The sequence below is a fragment of the Meles meles genome, chromosome 6 (genome assembly GCF_922984935.1).
Source record: "Meles meles chromosome 6, mMelMel3.1 paternal haplotype, whole genome shotgun sequence".
NCBI lineage: Eukaryota > Metazoa > Chordata > Mammalia > Carnivora > Mustelidae > Meles > Meles meles.
This window is the reverse complement of record NC_060071.1, coordinates 90,023,076-90,044,668: the sequence shown is the minus strand read 5'-3', so window position 1 is coordinate 90,044,668 and position 21,593 is coordinate 90,023,076. Positions and strand designations below refer to the sequence as shown.

The window sequence follows — 21,593 nt, the reverse complement described above, 5'->3', positions numbered from 1 at the left end:
CCAGGCTAAACAAAACTGTGAATGACTGGAAATCTCCCTCAGGGACCTGGCCTCCACTCATATGTAAGTCCCCCAAACACACAAGTCCCAGCAGCTTTAAAGGAAAGAAAGGTAGAGAGGAAAGTATGACTTTTGACTTAAGGACAAGATTATTTTTTTTCAGAGAGAGTAAAAAAGTGAAAGAAAGGGTATATCTGGGATTTTCATCCTTCATTGTAGGAAGCATTCCATCTTCTTTTCGTAACAGCCTAAGCAGCTCCATGTGGCTCACAACGAGTCACCTCTCATGAAAGGAGGCTCTTGAAGTCTGTGGTTTAAACTCCAAATATCACCAGGCTGAAAACTAACCCACTTCTGCATGCTCTTGTCCTACGGTGAGAACAGTTAATAAGAGTAAACACAGCAATTACATAGGTATTAACAACCCTCTCTTAGCGGGTCTTTTCTTGTTTGCCAGAGTGCCAAGAGAGCTTCAGCAGCTGAGAGGGGTCTCACAGAGTATCTTCATGGGTTAAAAAGGAAAATTACAGATAAAATTACAGATAATTATCTTTGGTATAAGGTTACACAAACATGTGTGGCCTGTAGATTAAAACACACACACACACACAGAGCAGTGTGTACACAAGAACGAAGATCAAAATCGAGTTATATTTCTTTTCGTCAGAAGTCAATCTTCTATTCATGCAGCCCATGAGCTCAGGATATTTGTCCACATATTGATTTTGTAGTATTTTTCACACAGACATGAGAGGATAGGTAGATTCAAGAGCATGGGATTTGTGTCATTTATTGCGTCAGGTAGAACACAAAATCATCCACATGCAAAGGCCTTTCCCGATTTCTAGGTAACATCAGTGTTTGTTTTTCTGTATCACAGTCCTGTTGACCTTTCAAGACAAATAGTGATCTGTGATACCCAAGCCCTACCACCAAACTTTCAAGTCTCTGAGGCAGAGAAAATAAAAGCAAAAGGTTAAAAGCTAGCTATATCTTGTAATATGTACATTTTCAAATATTCAGAAGCTTTTTCATTTTATATATATTTTTCACACTGCAATACAATTTGAAGGCCATAAGAGAAAACTAGACTCATCTATCAAGCACCCTTTTAGAGCTTTCCTTCTAGAATGCAATTAGGACTGCTAATTATGGACTGAAAAAGATAAATCCCTTGCCTACATATGAAAAATATGAATGGTTTCTGTTTGCAGGAATGCCACATGCCCTTACAAGACTAAATGTGTCTATATTTATTTACTTTAAAAAAATTAAAAGTGCCTGAAAAGGAATCTGATGAGAAAGGATGAAAGTTACAGAAACTCATAGAGAAAAAATGTATTTGGGTATTTGGAGACTCAGATGGTCTTGATTTTGCTGAGAATTTTCCACAATAGCCTTCTATTGATGTATTAGAGCCCAAGGACTGACAAGTCTACACAGCCTCTGCCTGATAGGCTGCATGGGACTTCACAGATTCAGAAACCCACTGTGGGGCAAGTGACATTACTTTGCTGGATTTGAGATTTAAAAACCTGCTCTTTTCTTTCCTAGGTGGTGCAGTGATGCTGCTGGTTTATGAGTACACCTATTCATGGCTTCAGGAGAACTGGTGATTGCCTAGGAAGTGTTGAGATCATGGATATTTGCTCTACAGCACCGTGAGGAGAGACTATCAGTTCAGCTGATATGATTATAAATTATAATTATACAATTATGTACAGTCATTAAGGGGAAACAGTTTAATCAAGAACAAAACCTATTTTGATACTTCAGAAATTATCTCTAGACAATTTGAGACTGTGGTTTTGGCCATATCCATAAATCTGTGAGAAGAAAAATAGTATGAAGTAATGAGGTATGTAAATTGAACATAGAAAATAGCATAGAAATTGGATATATTTCATAAAAGCTATATAAATCTCATGCTCTGTATTCCTCTTACACTGCTTCACAGTGTAATTGTAATTGTATTGATAATTAATTTTTCCCACAAGGTCAAGAAATGCTTAAAGTAATAAAAAAATTAAGCCAAAATTTGAACAGTTTTTATAAGGAATTAAATTCTCCCATAAATAATATTTAAAAGGCACAAGGAAAATGTTTTTAAAGTACACTAAAATGGCATTTTTAAAAGGTTGAATTTTTTGTTAAAATTTAAATCTGGTGGTGGTCTTTAGAGTAATAATACACATCACAACTATATTTTCCCAAAACTACTTTATATTTTGCACTGTAGTTTAAAACAGGTCATATTTTTAAAGCCTGATACATGAAGGTTTTTGTGGCAAATAGAACACATGAAAATTTCCTTCACATAATTCCCTTTGAAAACAGTTTTTCTTGCTGAAATATTTTCATGTTAAAACACAGTTGGAACCACTCCTTGGGCCCATTTTTGCTGTCTGTTTTTGCATCCAGGTATCTTTGTTCAGACCTCTTACCTCTGCCATTCTTAAAAAGAACGTTTAGAGTGAAACTACATTTCCAAGTTATCCATTTTAAGTGACAGCTTCAGGTGTGAAGTCAACTATCTGTGGTATTAAAATGTGTACTCTGAAGGGGAAAATGTTTCAAAATAGAGGTACATTCTTAGCATTTCCAAAGATTCCTGTACTAACATGCACTCTAAGAAACAGCTCCCTGGCACTGAGAGAACCAGACTTGATTTTATATTTGCATCCTGAAATGATGCTATTCAGTAGCTACAGTCATCCAAAATATCTGCCCATTCTAGATGACACCTGTTCTTAACTACTACTGAGGCATATTTCTACCGTGAGGCTATGTCACTAAAGCATTTTGAAAATAAAAAATAAAAGATAACATGATAATTATTACTTTTTATTAATTTAGAGCATTTGAAGTATAAAAATAAAGGCTTTTTGACATACTGTATATACATACACAGCCTTCGGTTGTACATCCTTTCCAACGTGGTTTTTAATTCATATTTCAGCCCAATATTCCAGAAGAGGGTCATTAAACGTAGGGGGAAAAAAAGAAACAAGAACTAAGAATGTGTCTGTTGTACAACTGTGTTCTATCCTTGCAGGTAATGCTCTTGCATCTTGTGAGGGAGATAAATGCCTGCATAGAGGCCATGAAATTGAACCTTTAACCTCTCCCTATGAATGGGATGGAAAAGGATCTCTGAAGAGTGCACTTGCCAGTTTAAAAACACTTTTACCCCCTAAAAAACAAAGGAAATATGTCAACATTAGCCAATAATAATAGCATTTATAAATCAAACAATCCCAACCCCCTACCCCATCCCATTTTCCTTCTCTGGTTTTTAGAAGTAGCTTTAAATCATTTTTTGCTTAGGGTAGCAAATTGCATTTTAGCTTTCTGTTGTCTTTTTTAAGTTGCTCCATGTGAATTCACTGTTGCTAAGAAAAGACCTGGGGGAAAAAGGGAAAAAAAAAATCTTGATATCATTAACATTAGATTTTTTTTTTAATACAAGAACCAGAAAAAAATATAAATAGCATTAACAAGAGATTTCTTAATTTAGATAAAGAAAATAATATTTCATTGTGTTTCCATACAAATGATTGGTATTTTTTTAAAGACTCCTAGTAGCCATCTAAAAAAATATCTGATAAGGGATAATTCTATACCTTATGTCAGTTTTTCTGAATGGCAGGAGAGTCCCTGTATGGTATGGTTTTAAAGTCTCCACCAAGATATTGGACTGGTATCTTCGTTCCATTCGGTTTATAGTCTATTTTCTCACCAGACTGGGAACTCCAGATGTCAACAGGAGTTTTAGAAGATCAAAGGAAGACTATGGCCCTGAGAGTTCATCTGCTCCTTCTGCTTATTCTTCTCCTGAAGTTATAATCCTCTGTTTGTAGCACTGAATTTTGCTTTAGAAATAAATGCAGTTCAAAGCTCTCTCTATAAGATAGTTGTTGCTTGAAGCAAGCAATTCCTCAAATATAACTTATGTGTCAGAAATCTGCTTACTGTTTATATGCTAGTGATCTGAAACGCTTGTCTAGCCATCTGAGTTTTAAGTGAAGCCATGAAACCGATGTGGCGGAACTGGACTGCCGTGTGGACTGTGCACAGCACAGACAGGAAGAAACCAGGATCACCTCATGAATGCCTCTTTAACATCCACATCTAGTGATGTGCCCTTTTAGTTATTGCACAGAATTAATACCAAAAGAAAAAAAACCCACAATATATTAATTTTCCAATAGATGAATTGTACCAATGTTTTAAAAACGTAGTTTCAAGCCTACATATTGCCAAGCAGGAAGAACTTTCTAAACAGAAGAGAAAAACTGTAGAATTTTGCTCAAGAAAAGCAGTTGTTTTAAACTACAACACATAGCACACGCTCACACACACGTATACCCCACAGCTCTGCGATTAACATTGAAGTGAAAACCCAACTGTTCTAGAAAGATGGAAACTATGTCCTGTAAGTCCAGAAATGAATAAAGGGAATTTAAAACAATTAAATAGCATTTGTATTTCTAATACCACCACCAGTCTACCTTGACATGAACCATGCTTCTGTACAACAATGTAAACTTCACAGCAAGCCGTTTTTACATTCATTAGAGCAGAATTTTCCATTTTCTTTAAATTACAACATAATTTTGGGCTGAGATTGCTGAACACACAGGTAAGCCAACAATAACAGTACAATTTAGTTTCACAGTGGTTTTCTTAACATAAAGTTCATTTTAAGTGTCTTTGCAAAACATTTCACATTAAACTTAAGTTTCTAAGTGACTTCCTTAAAAGCCTTCTTGTCCAGATATTTTCCACCCTTGTGTCTTTATATGCTTGGCATGTGTGTTGTTTGATTAGGATTCAAAATGGGAGACTGGCTTGTTTAATCTGTTTTTGAGTCCTCTGCTGTAGAAAGAAAATATCCTTCATAAGATGTTGAAGCCTTCACTGCACACACAAAATTTGGGGCAAGTCCAGGTCCAGGAGCCCGAGCAGCCCACCACCAAACAGAGACAAAGACGCTGCCAGAAAGTCACCTTTGCAAAAAGAAAGAAAAAAATAGATAGGGGTGGGAGGGAGGGGGAATATCCCATGGAATGAAAACACAAATGCACCATCCAGAGTCCATATTTACAAACTATAGAAAATATAAACATTATTGTATTTGGAACCAAGTCAAAACACCAGGAGCAGCTAAATTCAGATATTGCTTGTATTACAATTATATTTTCCAACAAAACAGGTCATCTCTTAAGAATAAACAAAGCATCACTCAAGTCAATTATTGATTAGTTTCCTAATGATGAATTAAAGCTTATTTGGTCACCTTATTTGATTAGAGGGTGTAGCATAACTTCTTTTCTCTATGTATTTTCCTTTATTGATTTTGCAAAATCTCAACAATTGCACGTTTCGAAAGTTCAGGTTGATTTAGAATAAATATACACATGTGGTTTTACCAAAGACTAGTTTTAAAAGTTCCTTAAGCCCTTTGAGGGGTGCAGGTTTCTTTGCTAGTTAAAACAGTGTGTGGGCAACACAAATGTCTCATTCAATCCTTAAGATTGCTTTTGTTTTCAAATCCTAAAGTCATGTCAGGCTTTCTGTAAGAGAGAAGGTATGGCAAGAAATATTTAAGTGTCATCAGCACAATGGATTTGAGTCCGTAAGCCAGCTTTGGGGGGCTGGGGGGCAGGAGGGCAGGAGGGCTGGGATCTGAGACCAGGGAAGAGGGGGAGGGTAGGCTGAGGGGAGACGGGGTGAAGCTGCCGTGCGGACAGAATTTCCCATCAGAGTGCAGAAGCCGTGACAGAGTGACTACCTTCTCTGGCTGCCTGCATTCCCTTGAACGCCAGCGATGCGGGAATGTCACAGTTGTGGGGGGACAGTGGGGTGCCGCTGGCATGTTGCCACCCGTGTCCAGCCACATAACCGGAAGGAGCAGCACTGTAGGTCATGTAAGGCGACACTTGGGCCGGGGTGGGGTAAGGAGCCATGCTGGATGCCGACACAAAACTGCTGACAGCTGGTAGACCATTTGGTGCCTGAGAGTAGGAAAAGAGAAGAGGTGAAGGAAATCACGTTGTAGCAGCTGACATGGCACCGGTTTTCAGAAAGTGGCAGAATGTAAGTTTGGAGTAGCAGTAGCAACATTCTGACTACTGTCTGATTTTTTTTTTTTTTTTAAAAAGATCCGATCTCTATATTCTACATGCAGTATGTTTGAGCAGCAAGACTGGTACTGCCCAAACATAATGCCAAAAGACATGATTCCTTCCACAGAGGTTTTGAAGAGGCTACAACCCGAAAATTCACAATATTTGCTTTGCTATTTGGAATTATAGGAAGGAAACAGAGGGGGAGGAAAGAATTAATGGTGATTAAATACTCTCAGAAACCGTTCAGCTATCCGAAATGCCTTTGTCAACCTTCCCTGTACTTTGGTTTTGTTTGGCTCTTTTGTTGAAGCATTTGTGAAGGGCCTGGTTGGTGTAGCTTTCATTTCCAGTAAAGAAGGGCACAGAGTGTAGGCTGTCACTTTAGAAACTCAAAATGAGCACGACCTTTGTTAAATAAAACATGGGCCGATTTTAAAATGTCATGTTGAAAATGCCTGTTGGACAAAGGACGTGCAAAATCAGGCAGTTGTAAGAGTTTTTAAATGAAAATTGGAGGTATTTTTTTCCCCAGAGCTGTTTTATCAAAAAGGAAACTGTCTATTGGAATATAAAAGAATTGCATATGTGTGGTTTAAAACTGGAAAATTGGTTTGCAAAGTTTTGGGGTCCTGTGATACAAATTTTTAAAAGCCACATGGATAAATCTCTTGAAATGAATTTAAATATAAAATCTGAGTTTGCAAACAAAATGCAGCAGCCCTGGCAAGCGATTTTGCCTAGAAACCAGTGCTCTCTTGGCATCCAATAAATTGTTGGTATTGTTACTATTAACAACAACAAAAACACCCTGATTTCTAATCCTGATTCTGGCATGAACACTTGGCATCCTCCTTCAAGTAACTTATTTTTTCCCCTCCATTTCTACATTATTTAGAAATAAGGAGTAAATCTGTTCCCTGGTAGTGATGTGAACACATTAACATATCAACATATCTCCTAGTGAGAATGCAGTGTAAATACTAGAATTACTAGTAGTAAAACTGATTCAATCCTTAGAGGTAAGAAAAGCAGACATATGTTAATTAGATGCTTTTTCCAATTCAATTACAACATAGAAATTATTTTCCAATTTAATTCATTTGGTTATTATTTTCACTTCCACATCTTTGAGAATGCAATGATGGGCTCTCAAAAAGGATTTTGTCAATTTAGAGTAATACACAGAGTAGAATAAACATGGGTATGACTTAACACTGCTCATGGATTTCTGACTAAAGAAGAATACAAATAGAGGGGTTGTCCTCCTGTACTTGGTCTGTAAGCACACATACCTCCTGTTCTGGTTGTCAGACTGCCTATTCATTGAAAAATGAGGAAGGGGAAAGGACACTAAGGCTTTTGGAATATGTCCTATGTTCCAGGCACAAAGAAATATCCAGCATATTTTATGGAATAATGAAGATTGGTAAATTGTAGCTCATTATAAACTACTGGGTTTATAATGATAATATGTAATGATTACAACACAATGTTCAATCAAAATTAAAATGTATTTCAAGGGTCCCATGAGATGGTCCTCTGTTTTTTTAACAAATCACTGCACATCACTTTAAAATACAAATGAAATCTTAACCTCTTTTTATACACAAGAATGTAGATCAAGGAATTTAGTCATTTACCCCAAGCCAATTGGCAAGTCAATGGTCATGTCTTAAAAGAAGTTATCACCCCTGTCTGACATGGGAACCTCTGTGGCAAATCTTTTCTTGCTTTTTCCAGGACAATTGACAGACACAATTTAATATCAAACTAGGGCATTGAGATAACCTCTTATAAAAGATTCTTTCTTCTTCTAGAACCCTATTCTCATTGTTAGATCCTCATTCTGTTTCTTAACTTCTACGGAAAAAAAAAAAAAAAATCTTTTCCCCCTTTCTGAGGATGGCTCATCAGAGAATGGCTCAAAGAGGACACACTCTAAGGCTCTCTGAAGGTGAGTACGATAGCTCTCAAATTGTAGAAGAAATCTAGCATTGCATAGAGATTATAGCTCCAATCATGTTTGTGGACGATTTTCCCAATAATCCATAAGAAATGAGTTTCAAAAGGAATCATTCCAGTCCACTTACAGAAATATATTTGCATCTGTATTGGCCTCTTTCATTCTAGATTAATTAATAATCTTATACTGTTGACACCAATGTCACCAAGAATCATAAAATAAGAATGTTAAGGTTAAAATTATTTTTAAAATTGTGAAAACCTTTGCCCAACCCTTTACAAGGACAGAAGGTTAAACTATTTGATATTATACATGACAGAAATAATGCTGCTCTAGTGAGCCAAAAAATGTGTTGATGAATTCTAATTTTCATGACAGCCAAATGTCTCCTTACTCATTCTTTTTCCTTTGAATTTTTTCTGTCATGCCCAATTACAGTTTCCTCTGAAACACTTGCTTCGTCATCTTCCCCTTCCTCCCCTTACACCCTTGCCCTTGGAAACTTGATGAACAGAACCACCTATTCCTTGATGGGAATAGCCCTTTCTTTGGGGCTCTCCACTTGTTACATTGCAATGTCTATAATCCCCTTACATGGACCCACTTCATTTTGCCCTGAAACATCCCCCCTGAGAAATTGGGCTGGATTGGACTCTCATCTTACATAATGCTCCTAGGATTCAGTGCAAGGAAGAATATTGGATATAGGCCTGTGTTACCTTCAGGTGCCTTACTTATTCTGTGACCACGTTGTTTGTCGATCATAAAATAAATACTAATTTTTTCCATATTTGTCCAATTGCTCATACTAAGGCACCAAATTTTCTTTTATGTTGGTATTACTATTAGTATTAAATATTTCAAAGTTCTCCAAAATCCACAACATATTTAGGGTCATTTTAGTGATGCAGTCCCCTCTGTGTTGCAGAAATTGAGTAAGAAGGGAAGCTCAAAGAGGATCGATCCCGTCTTGTTAGTAAAGGCAAGAGGAGGCAAAAGCGTTTGCTTAAAAGAAAACCACAGAAATCTTTAAACAGTATAAAAATAACTCTCAGATTTCCCTCAGGTTAAATCATGACCCAGATTCAGGGTTAAAAAGTTTTGTCTTAATTTTCCTTTTTACTTTTAAAGGTCAGATTTAGCAATTTGAAAAAAGCAGCATAAGAAAGATGGGATGACAAACATGCTTTAAAACGTACCTGCCACCTTCACTATTCATTCAGTGACTCAATAAACCTATTGATTTTCTCACTTATTAATTTTGAAACATGACATCAGTAAAAGATATAAATCTATACTGGATAAAATAATTGTTATTTATGAAGCAATCACTGAATAAGTAAAATTTTCCACCACAAAGGAAAACAACTACAGGTAGCATTGAAGTTTGTTTATTCTTTCCAGTAGAAGAGTACATGACTTAAACTTCCCAAATCTGTTTAATGTTTTCAGTGAAGGGCATGTAATTAATCTGAAAAGCTAGTTAGGCTGAGTAGAGACTACCAAATGTACACCATAAATATAATGGGAGCAAACATGCTAAATTACTCTATTTAATTGGATTGTAAATATGATTCATAAATCAACCAACATATGGAATCCCCAGAGAAGAGTAAACAAATTTTCCAAATGAAACCCCAGCAATGGGCACGTAATGGAAATCTCATTTTTGAAAATGACTTTGCCTACAGATTTCATAAATAAGACCTCAGTCCATCAACCCCTTTTTTTAATGTGGATCTTCCATAAAAGCCATGAGAATCCTCTCCTCCAGAGAACTGTACAAGGATCCCCCCTGAAGCAAACGCTCTTCTACCTGAGACTGAGAATGAGATTTACTAATTCAAAGTAAAATATACCAAACTGCATGCCCTAAAAAAAGTAAGTTTCTTGCTTTGTTGAATGTTTTGAGAAGAACACAGATTTTTATCTCACTGGCATTAAAGGAAATAGTTTAGGAAAAAAAAAAAAAAAAAAAAACAATGTCCAGTTAAGGTTTGAATGAAAGCATGAGTTTTCATTTTACTTGTTCTAAAATGTTAGAAATGCAGATTTGTCTGTTTTTAACAATATGTTTTTAAATTAGTACATTGAGAAGCTGTATTGGGAGAGAGCTGGACTACAGCTTGAGGACAGGAGCTTGTCTTAATCACTTCAATATCCTCACAAAATAGGACACATCATAGGTGTTTCATAATCATGTGCATACCTAAGTTAGTGCAGCCTTTTGAAAGCAGAAGATGCGATAGTCTTGCTTTAAAAAAAACAAAACAACAGGAAAACTAGGCACTCTTTATCGCAGAACTGGCGGTACACTGTAAGTAAGCAACATGAATAAAGCTGTTGAAAAGTAAATAAAAGTACTAACGTAGCCATTCACTATTTGATTTATGCTTGTTCCATTTACACACACACACACACACACACACACACACACACACACACGGAAAATGGAAATGCATTAATATCCAAACACTTCTGACCACACACATACAAAAAGAAACCAACAAAAAACAAAATAAAACTGGAATGACAACTGTCTGGCAATTACAAGTAATAGACCAGTAGTCTTCACATTTAGGGAATTGTCTACTCAACATTTTCTCTCTTGAAGAAAATGCAGATAATAATGTCAGGTCCTGCACCTACAATCTTTCACCCACTCAGCAGTTCTACCTGGTCCTCCCCTTATGATAAAATGAGTTTACTTTGGCTTTATAGTAAAGTAGGTTTAGCCACAATAGAGATGTGCTTCACCTAGATTTTAGCCTCCATATCATTAGCAAGAAAAAGTTCCAGATCTGAGAATAAACAAGATTTTCTCTTTTGGGTGTAATTTTTTTTTGACTGTTGTTCTACCCACCTTTCTTAATTCACTATGCAATGATCTAGTAAAACAAGTGCAATAAAGTGAAATGATGGTTGTAAATATGGTTTCAACATTCATCCAAAAAGATCTTAATTATGCTGAGTTATCACACTGCAGATCTAAAAGTCTTTAGGTAATGCAAAGCTGCTATTTAAATTTTTTTCCTAAATTTTATGTTTCCAAAATACGAAAATTAAGGTAGCCTTGAAAAAATTTCAAATTACTTTTTTTTTGTATTTTATATGACACATTTTACTACTACATAATCATTAATCTTGTTTTAAGGCACTAATAGTTAAAAGCAACCCAGGTCAAGGAATGTTTTTCATAATAGATAACATCATGAATTTCAAAGTCTCTCTATTGGTATTTGCCTACAGTTGGATTCTCTACAAACTTATAAACTATTTAAGACAAATTTAACTTTATTTCATATGATGAAAAATCCAGTGCAACTTCATTTATATTTTCATGAATACATTATGTCTGCAAGGACAACCAGTGTTTAAAACAATGCACTAGAAAATTATATTCATGATTCTGAAATACTATATTTCAAATACAATATACAAATGAATGGTCCATAAGAATTTCAGATTAATTTGCCTTGAAATCCAACCATTTTCACAACTCTTTTAACTCTTAAAACTCTAAACTTCTTAAGTTCATGTTTGTAGAGACTATTCCCCATCCCTGACATCTCGATTTGTAGCTAATGTTATATTAAACTTGCTGCGTTAACATACACTACCCAAAACTAGACATACTCAAAGCTTGCTAATTTAACATTCAGATTATTTCAGAATACCAGATATGCAATATATTTTTTATGAGAAAGTATGCCCAATTGTAGAAAATGTTTCAAGAATTATACAACTATTTATAAACTCTTTAAATAAAATGAAGTGCTAATTCACTAAGTGCCATGTAAAAGGGCAGATATACTCAAACTCCCCCCACCCTTTTCTTTGCCATACAATTGCATTCAGTAGAGATTTTATGTTTTCAACAGAAGAGGACCAGCATTAGGAACCAGAGAACACGGTTGCCATTCAGAATTAGAGGAGACTAAGGATTTCTAGCCCAATATTAAATGCAGGTTAAAAAAGCCAAAACAAATAAATATTCTTCCTCTTCTATCCAAGGATAGATAATAAGGACCTCTGAATGGTAATAAAAAATATTGACTTCAATAAGACAATTTTGAATATTCTATAGTAGTATTTTAAAAAACAAAAGATAGGTGTGTATATAGCAGAAATGTGCATAAGGTTCTAATTACTAGCGATCAGGCATCTTTTTTTTTTTCCAGTTTAAACTGAAAATAGAAACTCTAGTTTACAGTAATCACTAGTACCTACAATCAGTTGTCAATTCAGTCCCTTTGGTAATTTTACAGGTGTCTTCGGGGAGAAGATTATGCTCTAATTCCTATGATTCTGAATTCTCAATTTCCTCCTCTATATCCTAAAATGAAACTGGAGTCATATATGTTCCTCTATTTAATAAAAATTATAAGTGCCCTGAAACTATTATGTGCATAATTGGAGAATTGTTTTTGTCAAAACCTTTCAAATTTTTTTGATAATACAAATAGAGGAGAAATGTTACTTAAGTTTATGTTTTTGTTGTAAAAGTGTACTTATGCTGATAACATTTTGAAAAATAAATTTTAAAACTAAAGCTGCCATTTGAATATTGGTAAGAGAAATGCACACATATTTACATATATATATATATATCACACAAGACACCTTACTATTGCTTTTTTGTTTATGAGCAAGTATTATATAGAATTTTACCCTCAAGAAAATCAATGTCTAATTTCCAAAACTGCTCACAAAATGACACAGCCTAAATTTCTGTGCCTACTTAGCACACCCTCATCATTAAGTACTGTATTGATAATTATAACAGAGTAACTACTGATTTAATTGTGCTTAGAAACTTTTCAAGTTTTGAAATTTTACATCATCTGAATTATATTACTACATGGCAATGCAGAAGATTAACATACCGCAATTAAGAATTTTCCAAATTTGAGGCACCTGGGTGGCTCAGCCGGTCTGCCTTCAGCTCAGGTCAAGATGTCAGGGTCCTGAGATTGAGCCCCCAGGCAGGCTCCCTGCTCAGCAGGGAGTCTGCTTCTAGCTCTGCCCCTCCCTCTGCTAGTACAGTCTCTCCTTTTCTCTCTCTCAAATAAATAAAGTCTTAAAAAAAAAAAAAAAAGAAGTTTCCAAACTTAAGATATAAATATCTTTTTCTTCAGGAAAAAAAATTAACTTGTCCTCTTATGTATTTAGAACAATACTTACTTAGCCACTTATATCTTTCATTTACTTGCTTTTAAAAATCTCATAATTTAGTGATATAATATTCAGTGTTTAAATGTAATCAATTTTAATATTCAAAATATACAGAGTAAATTATTTGAATCAGTGCTCTATTTTTATTTTAAATTGGTCAGTGTTGTTTTGATATGTGGTTATAAATTAACCATTTCTAAATGAGTATGAACACTAGATCTATAATTCAAGGGAGAAAAAAAATGAAATAACCAAAGGTTTTTGAATTATGACACTGCTTTATATATAAGCTGGGTTTATCAACTATTTGTGAAAATTAAAAACTATTTTTCAACTCTTTACTTCCTGATGTTATTATACCAAATGATGACCCAATAAAAACTACTGAGCGCCTATTAAATGCTTGCTACTATGCTAGATGCTTTAAAAACACCCCTTCTAATGTTTGGAACAAAATGCCTTGACCCTTTTTTACTATGATATCTTTGAACAAAGTATATTTGCACCAAAAGAAAAAAAAATTGCTTGTTTTTAAGTTAATCTAACCGCCACTTATAACCGCCACTTAAAACCACAGGTACTATTAAAGGGAAGCTTACTGTGCGCCATATGGCTGCATTATCTCCTTGAATCTTCACAACATCTCCTGAGGTTGGGGCTATTATTTCCCGTTTTATAGATGAAGATATAGAGAGTGTTAAAAGGTTAAATAACTTGCTTTAGTGACAATGGCGCCAGAAGCTCGGAGTTCCCAACCATTGTATGTACTGCCTCTTCTTTATGAACGAGGGGCTTTTTATAAAAGAAAATGGCAAACTTTCATATCATTTCTCCTTGGCATTCTCTACAGTAGAAACAGACTCAGGAAAGGGACTCTTTCTTCGCTGCTCTTTTCTGGGATGTTTGTCATGGGACAGCTACTAAACGTATCTGACACTTTTAGCAAAATAAGGGCGAGAAAAGGAAGTGGAGATGGGGTTTTTTTCGAGAAAACAAGGATTAGGATTTTTTCCCAAGTGAATAAAAGTAACAAGTAAAACGCTGATTTTTGACAGATAAGAAAACTCTAAGAGTTTTATGACTTCAAAATAATAAAACGAAAACTGGGTATTTTGAGGCTTCGGAATTGGAATTTGGTATTAAGAAATTTGCAGATCTGCCCAAATCTGCGCTAAGAAACCTTAGGCTGCCTTAAGGTCCGCGTTTGTTTGTTTGTTTTTCAGAGCTTTGCGCCTCGGACTCCATCCTGGTGATGAATTTAGACTCAAAACTCTAGGGCTTTTGTGGTGGTGGTTCTTAAGTTTTTCTCGGGGGAAGGAAAAAAAAAAACACGAGTGTTTTAATTTTTCTTTTGCAGAGTCGGGGGAGGGACAGAAGGAAAGAAAAATTAAACGGTCCACAGCCAGTCCGTATAATTTGAGGTTTTCTCACAAACCTCCCTTGGGAGATTACACCGTGACCTTTAATCGGGAAATGGTAACTTTATTACGTTTATCTGGTTGCCCTCTCCTCACTTTCGCCGGTTGAGCCACGTTTGTTTTCGGGGAGCCACGGCCGGAGAACTGTCCGAGCGTGAGGACCCCGCAGTCCGCCTCCCCGCAGGCCGCGACCTCGGGCGTGCGCTTGACGGACGCCGCCCTGACAACCCCGCCGCGTCGCCCGGCCCCGCGGACGCGCCTCGCAGGGGTCCCGAGGGTCCCCAGCCCCTGTGCAGCAGCTTCGGGGGCTCCGGGCGCGCCCCCCCCCCCCCCCACGCCTGCAGAGGCCACGCCGGCCTGTTCTTCCACCGCCCCAGGCCCCCGGGGCTCCTGGCGGGGACTCGAGGCCTCCACTCCGCCCTGGACGATCCGGGCCCCGGGTCCGCCTCACCCGCACGGGCAGGGACGGACGCTCGGCCTGGGCTTCCCCTTGGTCGAGGCTCCCGACCTCGACCTGGGTCCCCCCGTCGCGCAAACCCCCGCCGCCTCGCGGCCCACCCCGGCGGGGCCCTCGCCTCCTCACCTGACTGTACTTGGCTTCCTGCTCCAGGGCTCCCTTCTCCAGCCCGTTCACCGCGTGCGGGGCGGCGGCGGGGAAGTTGTTCCGGCCCAGGCTGCTCCACTCCTCCACCTTGGGGCTGTGGTAGGGGGAGCTGTCGCTCACGCCTGGGGAGGAGGAGAAGGCGTCAAGCTGGAGCGCCAACCCGCGCGCCCCCTCCTGAGACGCGGCCTGAAGCCGCGGCCGCCGGGCGCCGGGGCTCCGACCCCTGCCCTAGACCTCCCGGGGGCGCTGGGCCCAGGCGCAGCCTCGCCGGCTTCCAGCCCGGGTAGGCCTCTCCCAGCTCTTAAACCCACGCCTGCGGGAAGATTTCCCCCCCCCCCTTTTCAACTGCCTTTGATTTCCTCCTCCCCTCCTCATTCCCCCGGGGAATCAAATGCAAAGAACCTGAACGTTTTCCTAAATCGAGGAATGAGAGACGAGAAGCTGGATGCGCTCGCTGATCATCCCAGGCCTAAGCCAGGGTCGACTCGGGATTGACGAAAACGGGGACTGGTGCGGACTGAAAAGGGAGAGAGGAGCGTCCTTGGCCTAACCGTCCTTGGCCTGTGCCGGTGCTCAGAGACAACCAGAAAAGTGCTCACCGTGCTGTGGGGATCTAGTACTTATGTCAATAGATGAGACAAAAGACCTGCAAAGTCCTTTGCAAACAAATAACTACAAGTTGCCCACAGTACACATGCAAAATATACATGCATAGTTTGCCGCATAATTCGTGACTATCCTTGATGTTCTATGTCTACACACTAAATATGTGAGGTTATGTGCATATAACTTTAAAAATAAATAATACAATTACCACTGTAAATGGTACCAGCATCAGTGGTAAGGTTACAGAGAGAGGGTTTGGGGGGGGGGGGGTGTTTGTTTTGTTGTTTTTTTTTTTAATGAAATAAAAAAGTTAAGGAAATGAAGGTAGAAGTGTGTTTTTTTTTTTAAAGGAGTAAAGCTGTCAGTTATCCTTTATGTTCTTAATACAGATACAAAGAAAATTATATGCTGTAAACTGATTACCACAATACCTACAAGTATGCCTACTGAATCACTGCCATCTTTAAATGACTAAGTGAAGTTTTTAAAAAAAAGATATTTGAAGACTACGAGCAATGTGTTTTTGTCTTTGGAACCTATAGATGGAGGACTGAAGTTTTGACAAAGCCACTACAACTTGATTTTAAATACTTCCATCTGACACAGTGCTTTGAAGGAGCAATCATTTTGTAGAAATGATCACTTACAGAAATAATCATTTTATAGTCATAGATTTGTCAGAAAACAGGTTGTTTGAAGCTGGCATCCAGAATCAACAACATCTAGAATGAAAAGTTGCTCCTCTCCATATAATCCATTACTTTTCCAACTGATACTTGGTCTGATTGTAGGATCCCCAGGGAAGAGCAACTCTGTCAGTCTTTTTCCACTATTCCTCCCCCTCTCCAAAGAATTAGATTGTGTTCCAGTTTGCACCACGAAACCGTGTTTTGGCAAAGAACTGCCAGTCTCTCTTTGCCTTCCCAGACAAAAGGCAATCGGTGGGCACAAGACTGAAGTTATCTTAAGAAATTGAGATCCCCCGTGAGCCCCCATTTCTGCTGATCTCACACTTTCCCATGAACAGGGGCTTCCTTTAAATGTCAGTGAGGTCAGTTTATCCTATAAATCAAGGGCAAACTCCCTCCAACTAAAGCTCCAACCAGCTCCGAATAAGATAAAACTGAGCTCCTAGAAAAATCTTGTAAATTCACAGTCAGCAAACAAGAAGACAAGGAACCGGGGCTCTGCTTTAATTACTTAAAAAGATAATTGTGCCAATGTGGTGGCAACAGAGAAAGGCAGGAAATAATTAAAGGAACTATTCCCCACCTTTCCTACTTAATTTTTCCCCTGCACTTTTTAAACTTTCGGCCAAGAAATTAAAACGGTAGGCTCTTATCTTTGCATTATTTAAATTCTGCATCTAGGACATGTTGACTTTTTCCTCCTACCCAAAAAAAGTTAATGCCAGTCTCCTTGCTGTTGTTGTTGTTTTGTCCCATTATAAAGTAAAGGAAAACAAAGTCTGGTCTGTGGAAGCCCAACTGTGCAGTAAGGCTGGAGAATCCTTCTTGCCAAGCAGAAAAGACACTCGCTAGAGGGCAAGGTCAAGGGTGAGAAAGGAAAGGAGCAGTAGGGTGGCACCGCTGAAAATGTGCAGGTACTAGATGTCCACTCGCATTCCTAGGGATGGGGGGGGGGGACCATAAAGGGAAGCCGCAGGCTTAGGTAAACTGGGAAAGAAGAGAGGACATGATGAAATCACCCCACATTTTGTTCCCATCATAGCGGTGGTTGGTGCCACTTCTTAAGACACATATAGTGAACTCTTCTAAGGTAAAGGCTGGACGTGGGGGCGGTAGGAAAAAAAGAGGGAGAGAGAGAGAAATAAAGCAGAAAATTAGTCCCAGAGTGAGCAATGCAGTAACATGCAAGTTACTAGTAGTAACTTCGGGACCTCCGTTTCCGAGGAAAATGAAGTGAAGCATAAGAATGAAACCAATTAGGTGACATTTGAACTTCCTGCCTGAGCAAATTTGGCCTGATTGCCAGAATCCAAGAATACTGCAATTTCCACAGGGTGCCCGACTCCTCGAGGCCGCATACAGTTCCCAAACAAGCTGCCCGCAGCGGTGTCTGCAGCCAGCAGCCCCACGCCCGCTCAGGCCTCCCGGGCTGCGCCCCAAGTCCGACCTGGGCCGCGCTCTCCGAGTGAGCGAGCGGGTTTGAGGCTGCAGCGGCGCGAGAGGCGGGGGAGTGTGGAAAATGCGAACCATGTGTTGGGGATGGGGGGATGTTATGGGTCTGGTAGTTTGAGATGAGGCAGGAGACTGTGTGTGGCAAGGAAGCAGAGGGCATGAATTTCAAGTTAATGAGATCAGGACACCCCCTGGGAGGACTCAGTAGTTTCGAAAGGAAAAAGCCTCAGGTGGCGGGACAGACGCGCGCCGGACGCCGCAGATAGAGACACCCGAGAGGATGCAGAGGGAGGGTCTGCACACCCACACCACCCGGCCCCTGAGCCCTTACCTTGGTCGGTGATAGAGCGAATGCCCAGGATGTCTGTGACGGAATGGGAGGAGGGCCAGGTACGGGGCATGGCCACCGAGCCGGGGATGGCAGGCACCCCGGGCGGCGTGGGCACCTTAGCTGCGGCCGCCGTGATGGGGCTGGGGTACGAGTAGATGTGGTTATAGGGCAGCGCCGGCTGTGGCGCGGGCTGGTGCTGCTTGTATGAGTCGTAATGGCCCTGTTGAGCCAAGTTGCCGATCTTGTTGCGCAGGATGCGGCTGATGGAGCTCACCGAGGGCACGTTGTACTTGTCACACACGCCGTCCGCCAGCAGGCGGTCCCGGATTTCCCAGGCAAAGATGCCAGGGTCCCTTTGCTTGTAGGTCCGGATGTGCTTCACCACGGTGGGGGTGGTAACTCGGGGCTTGCTGCCCCCAATGGCTCCTGGCAAGATCGAGCCAGTCTCGTTGTAGCGCGCCAGAATCTTGCTGACGCAGCCGTGCGAGACCCGTAGCTGGCGGCTGATGTCACACGGTCTGATGCCCAGTTGGGCCAGTTCCACGATACGAAGCCGGATGGCGTTGGGCAGCGGCCTCCCGTTCACGAATACTCCTCCCAGCTGGTTCACCTCCCCGAAGGCTGGCTCTGCAAAACGAACACACGGCGCGCGGGGACGCGCACCGGCAGTTTGGGACAGCCGTTTTCCCCCTCTGCCTCCGCCCACATCAGAAGGCCGGGCAGATGCACCCACCCGGGACTGGGGACCTGGGCTTTCCCCAAACCCTACTGTCCCCGAGTCTTGCCCAATGGCCGCAAACCACTAAGGTCTAGTCGCACCCCCTCCCCCATTCCCAGTGGTGCCTGCGGCCACTACAAGCAGATAAAGTGGTGAGACGCAGGGCCGCTCCAAGTGTTCAAAAGCCGCCGAAGCAGGCGGGGAAATCGGTCTTGACTCCTGCAACGAGCTCCTTCTCGTCTGCTCGGCTCTAAAGTCTCTGGGCTGCTACCCCTGGAGCCCCAGCGCCCCGCCTGGGGACCGGCGCAATTAGTCAACGCGACTTTACAGTTCGTTTGGACCCCCCCCCCACCCCGTTCTGAATGTGTGAGTTTGTGTGAAACAAAACTTGGTCCGCACTGAAGCTACGGAGCTTGCCGATGCCACCGCTCCCTTCTTTTAATATCAGAAAATGGCATCAACAGCAACCCAGTAGCCAGCGTTCATACTGAACTGCTGAGTGCCCTGACCCTTAGCGTGTTTCTAACAACTTGTAGGAACACGAGCAAAGTCAATAAGAGTGTGAGCGCTCAGTGGTGCGCGCCCTCGCGCTCCCTCCCTCCCTCGCCCTCTCGTTCCCTCCCTCCCATCCCCGCTCTGACAGCGTCCCCCGCCGCCACTCACCCATTGCTCCGAGCAGTACACCAACCGGGCCCCAATTCCGAACTCCCAAAAAGAAACTTTTCGCACAGCCTCAGTGGCCCGGCTTGTCGCTGCCCCAGGCAGCCGGTGCCTCCCCTTCTTCCTGGGAGGAGGCGGCGAGAGGGCAGAAGGAAGGAGTAAAAGGAAGTCTGTGCCCCGATGAAAGAGGCTAGAGTTCTGCATTTCAATCTAAGCAGCAACGTGGGCTGGCCTGAGCTGGGCCGGGCGGCTCCGTCTATCACTCACTGGGGACACGCCCTCGAAGAGGAGGGCCCAAGGTCAGTCTGCGTGGTGATTGGTGCGAGCCGCTGAACGACAGCGCAGTCCGGGAAAGTTCTTCCGCTGTCTCTTGCAAGCTTGCAGTGCACCTGGGTGACTAAATACAATGAAAATAGGTGTTTGACACCTTCCTAGGGGCAACTCAAACAGACAACAAAATCAAGCTGATAAATTTGCTGAATAAGCAAATGAAAGCATTTGGTCTGAATATGAGAAACTCTAAGGGGGAAGAAGTTGAGACTTGGGGGAGGGAGAAACAGACGCCTCAGAATTTAAGTTAAAACTCTAGGTGGGAGGTGGGGGTCACCGTCAGGTGGGTGGAGGGGGCATTTCTTAGAATAGCCGGTCTTGCAGGTCTCCAGGGGCTGTCTGGAGAAGGACACTTTTACCGGGATGATACCTTTTCAACTCCAGCCTATGCCAGGTGGCGAGAGCGCAGGTGTGAGACGATAGGCCGATTGAGGAGACCAGGAGGTTGAGGGGAGACCAAGCCAGGGGTGGAGGCCACTGTGACCCAGGTGGAGACCCCTCTCCTGCCTCCAGAACTAGCGCCCCAATGCAGTTTCTGGTGGGTTCATCCAGGAGCGCAGCTACGCAGGCTGTGGCCGCGCGCGGTGTGCGGAGGACTTAAGCACACGCGGCTAAAGCTAGCTCACAGCCAACGTCGACGATTGCCTATGCGTGAGGCACTCTCCTTGGAGGCCAGCGCGCCACTGCGCTCAGCCTGGTTGCTGGTCTTCGAGTACTTGATGCCAAGGTTTGCCCACCCACCGCCCCCGCAAGAGTTTTGTTTAATCGAAGAGATTTGGCCCCAAGAAAGTTGAACACCGAGCCTGCACATATATGTAATTCCCCTGTCTTCTGTTTAGCTACTAGGGGCCCTGAGAGTCAGCCTACTTCTGAATTTTCACTTTCGATCACTCTAAGTCTAATCTAAAGTGTACATTACTCTTTTGGGCCGCCAAAGTTAATCACATTTTGAGTATGGTTTATGGAGAATGCTAATCAAAACTAAAAACAAGATGGGGAACATCTTTAATGAACTTGGGTGTTTGGACCGCTTCAGGTGGAGGATGCTGATATTGCTACTTGACAGTCATAACACTAATACTGTGTGTGCACACAGGATTCCTGTTGCTCTTCCCACAATCCTGAGGGATGAGTGTAGCTCCAGTCTACTACATACAGGAAAGCTGACAGGGCCTGGATTCCGGGCCACTAAGTGACAAGAAACCAGAAAAACGAATGACCATCTGTGCTTTTTGAAACGAAGAGCCACCCCCAGATCCTCATGCTCCTGTGGTTGGAGCCGCAGTCTGACTTCAAATTTATAGGTAAGAAGAATGAAAAGATACAGATACGTTCAAAGACCCTTAATTTTTTATTATCGGGTTCTTCTTTTCAAGATTTTATTTATGTATTTGACAGAGATCACAAGTAGGCAGAGAGGCAGGCGGAGCGGGTCCCCCCCCCCCCCCCCCCCGGACAGGCTCCCTGCTGAGCAGAGATCCCGATGCAGGGCTCGATCCTAGGACCCTGAAATCAT

General features: G+C 41.3%; 2 protein-coding genes across 3 annotated transcripts in view; one reads left to right on the top strand and one right to left on the bottom strand.

The window, feature by feature from the left end:
* SLC25A21 (solute carrier family 25 member 21) overlaps positions 1-4,539 on the top strand; it is a 506,059-nt gene extending 501,520 nt beyond the window's left edge. For both annotated transcript variants that reach the window (XM_046010194.1, XM_046010195.1), the window contains one exon: positions 1,555-4,539. In XM_046010194.1, coding sequence (XP_045866150.1) covers positions 1,555-1,616 — 62 coding nt within the window. In that variant the 3' untranslated portion in view covers positions 1,617-4,539. The remainder of the gene's footprint in view (positions 1-1,554) is intronic.
* A 378-nt stretch (positions 4,540-4,917) lies between these two features.
* Positions 4,918-19,754, bottom strand: PAX9 (paired box 9). Its single transcript, XM_046007868.1, has 5 exons — positions 19,751-19,754; positions 18,370-18,996; positions 15,271-15,413; positions 5,795-6,017; positions 4,918-5,009 (listed from the first exon to the last, which is right to left on the bottom strand). Exons 1-5 carry the CDS (start codon positions 19,752-19,754, stop codon positions 4,918-4,920), a joined length of 1,089 nt encoding a protein of 362 aa, XP_045863824.1.
* Between the last annotated feature and the right edge of the window lie 1,839 nt (positions 19,755-21,593).

Bases quoted from the DNA above. Each gene is read 5' to 3' on its own strand.
- PAX9 (XM_046007868.1), bottom strand. The intron at 6,018-15,270 runs GTGAGGAGGCGA...TCCTACTCTCAG, and splicing joins AGGAAGCCAAGTACAGTCAG to GCACCAAATGGTCTACCAGC. The intron at 5,010-5,794 runs GTAGTCACTCTG...CTTTTTGCAAAG, and splicing joins AATGCAGGCAGCCAGAGAAG to GTGACTTTCTGGCAGCGTCT.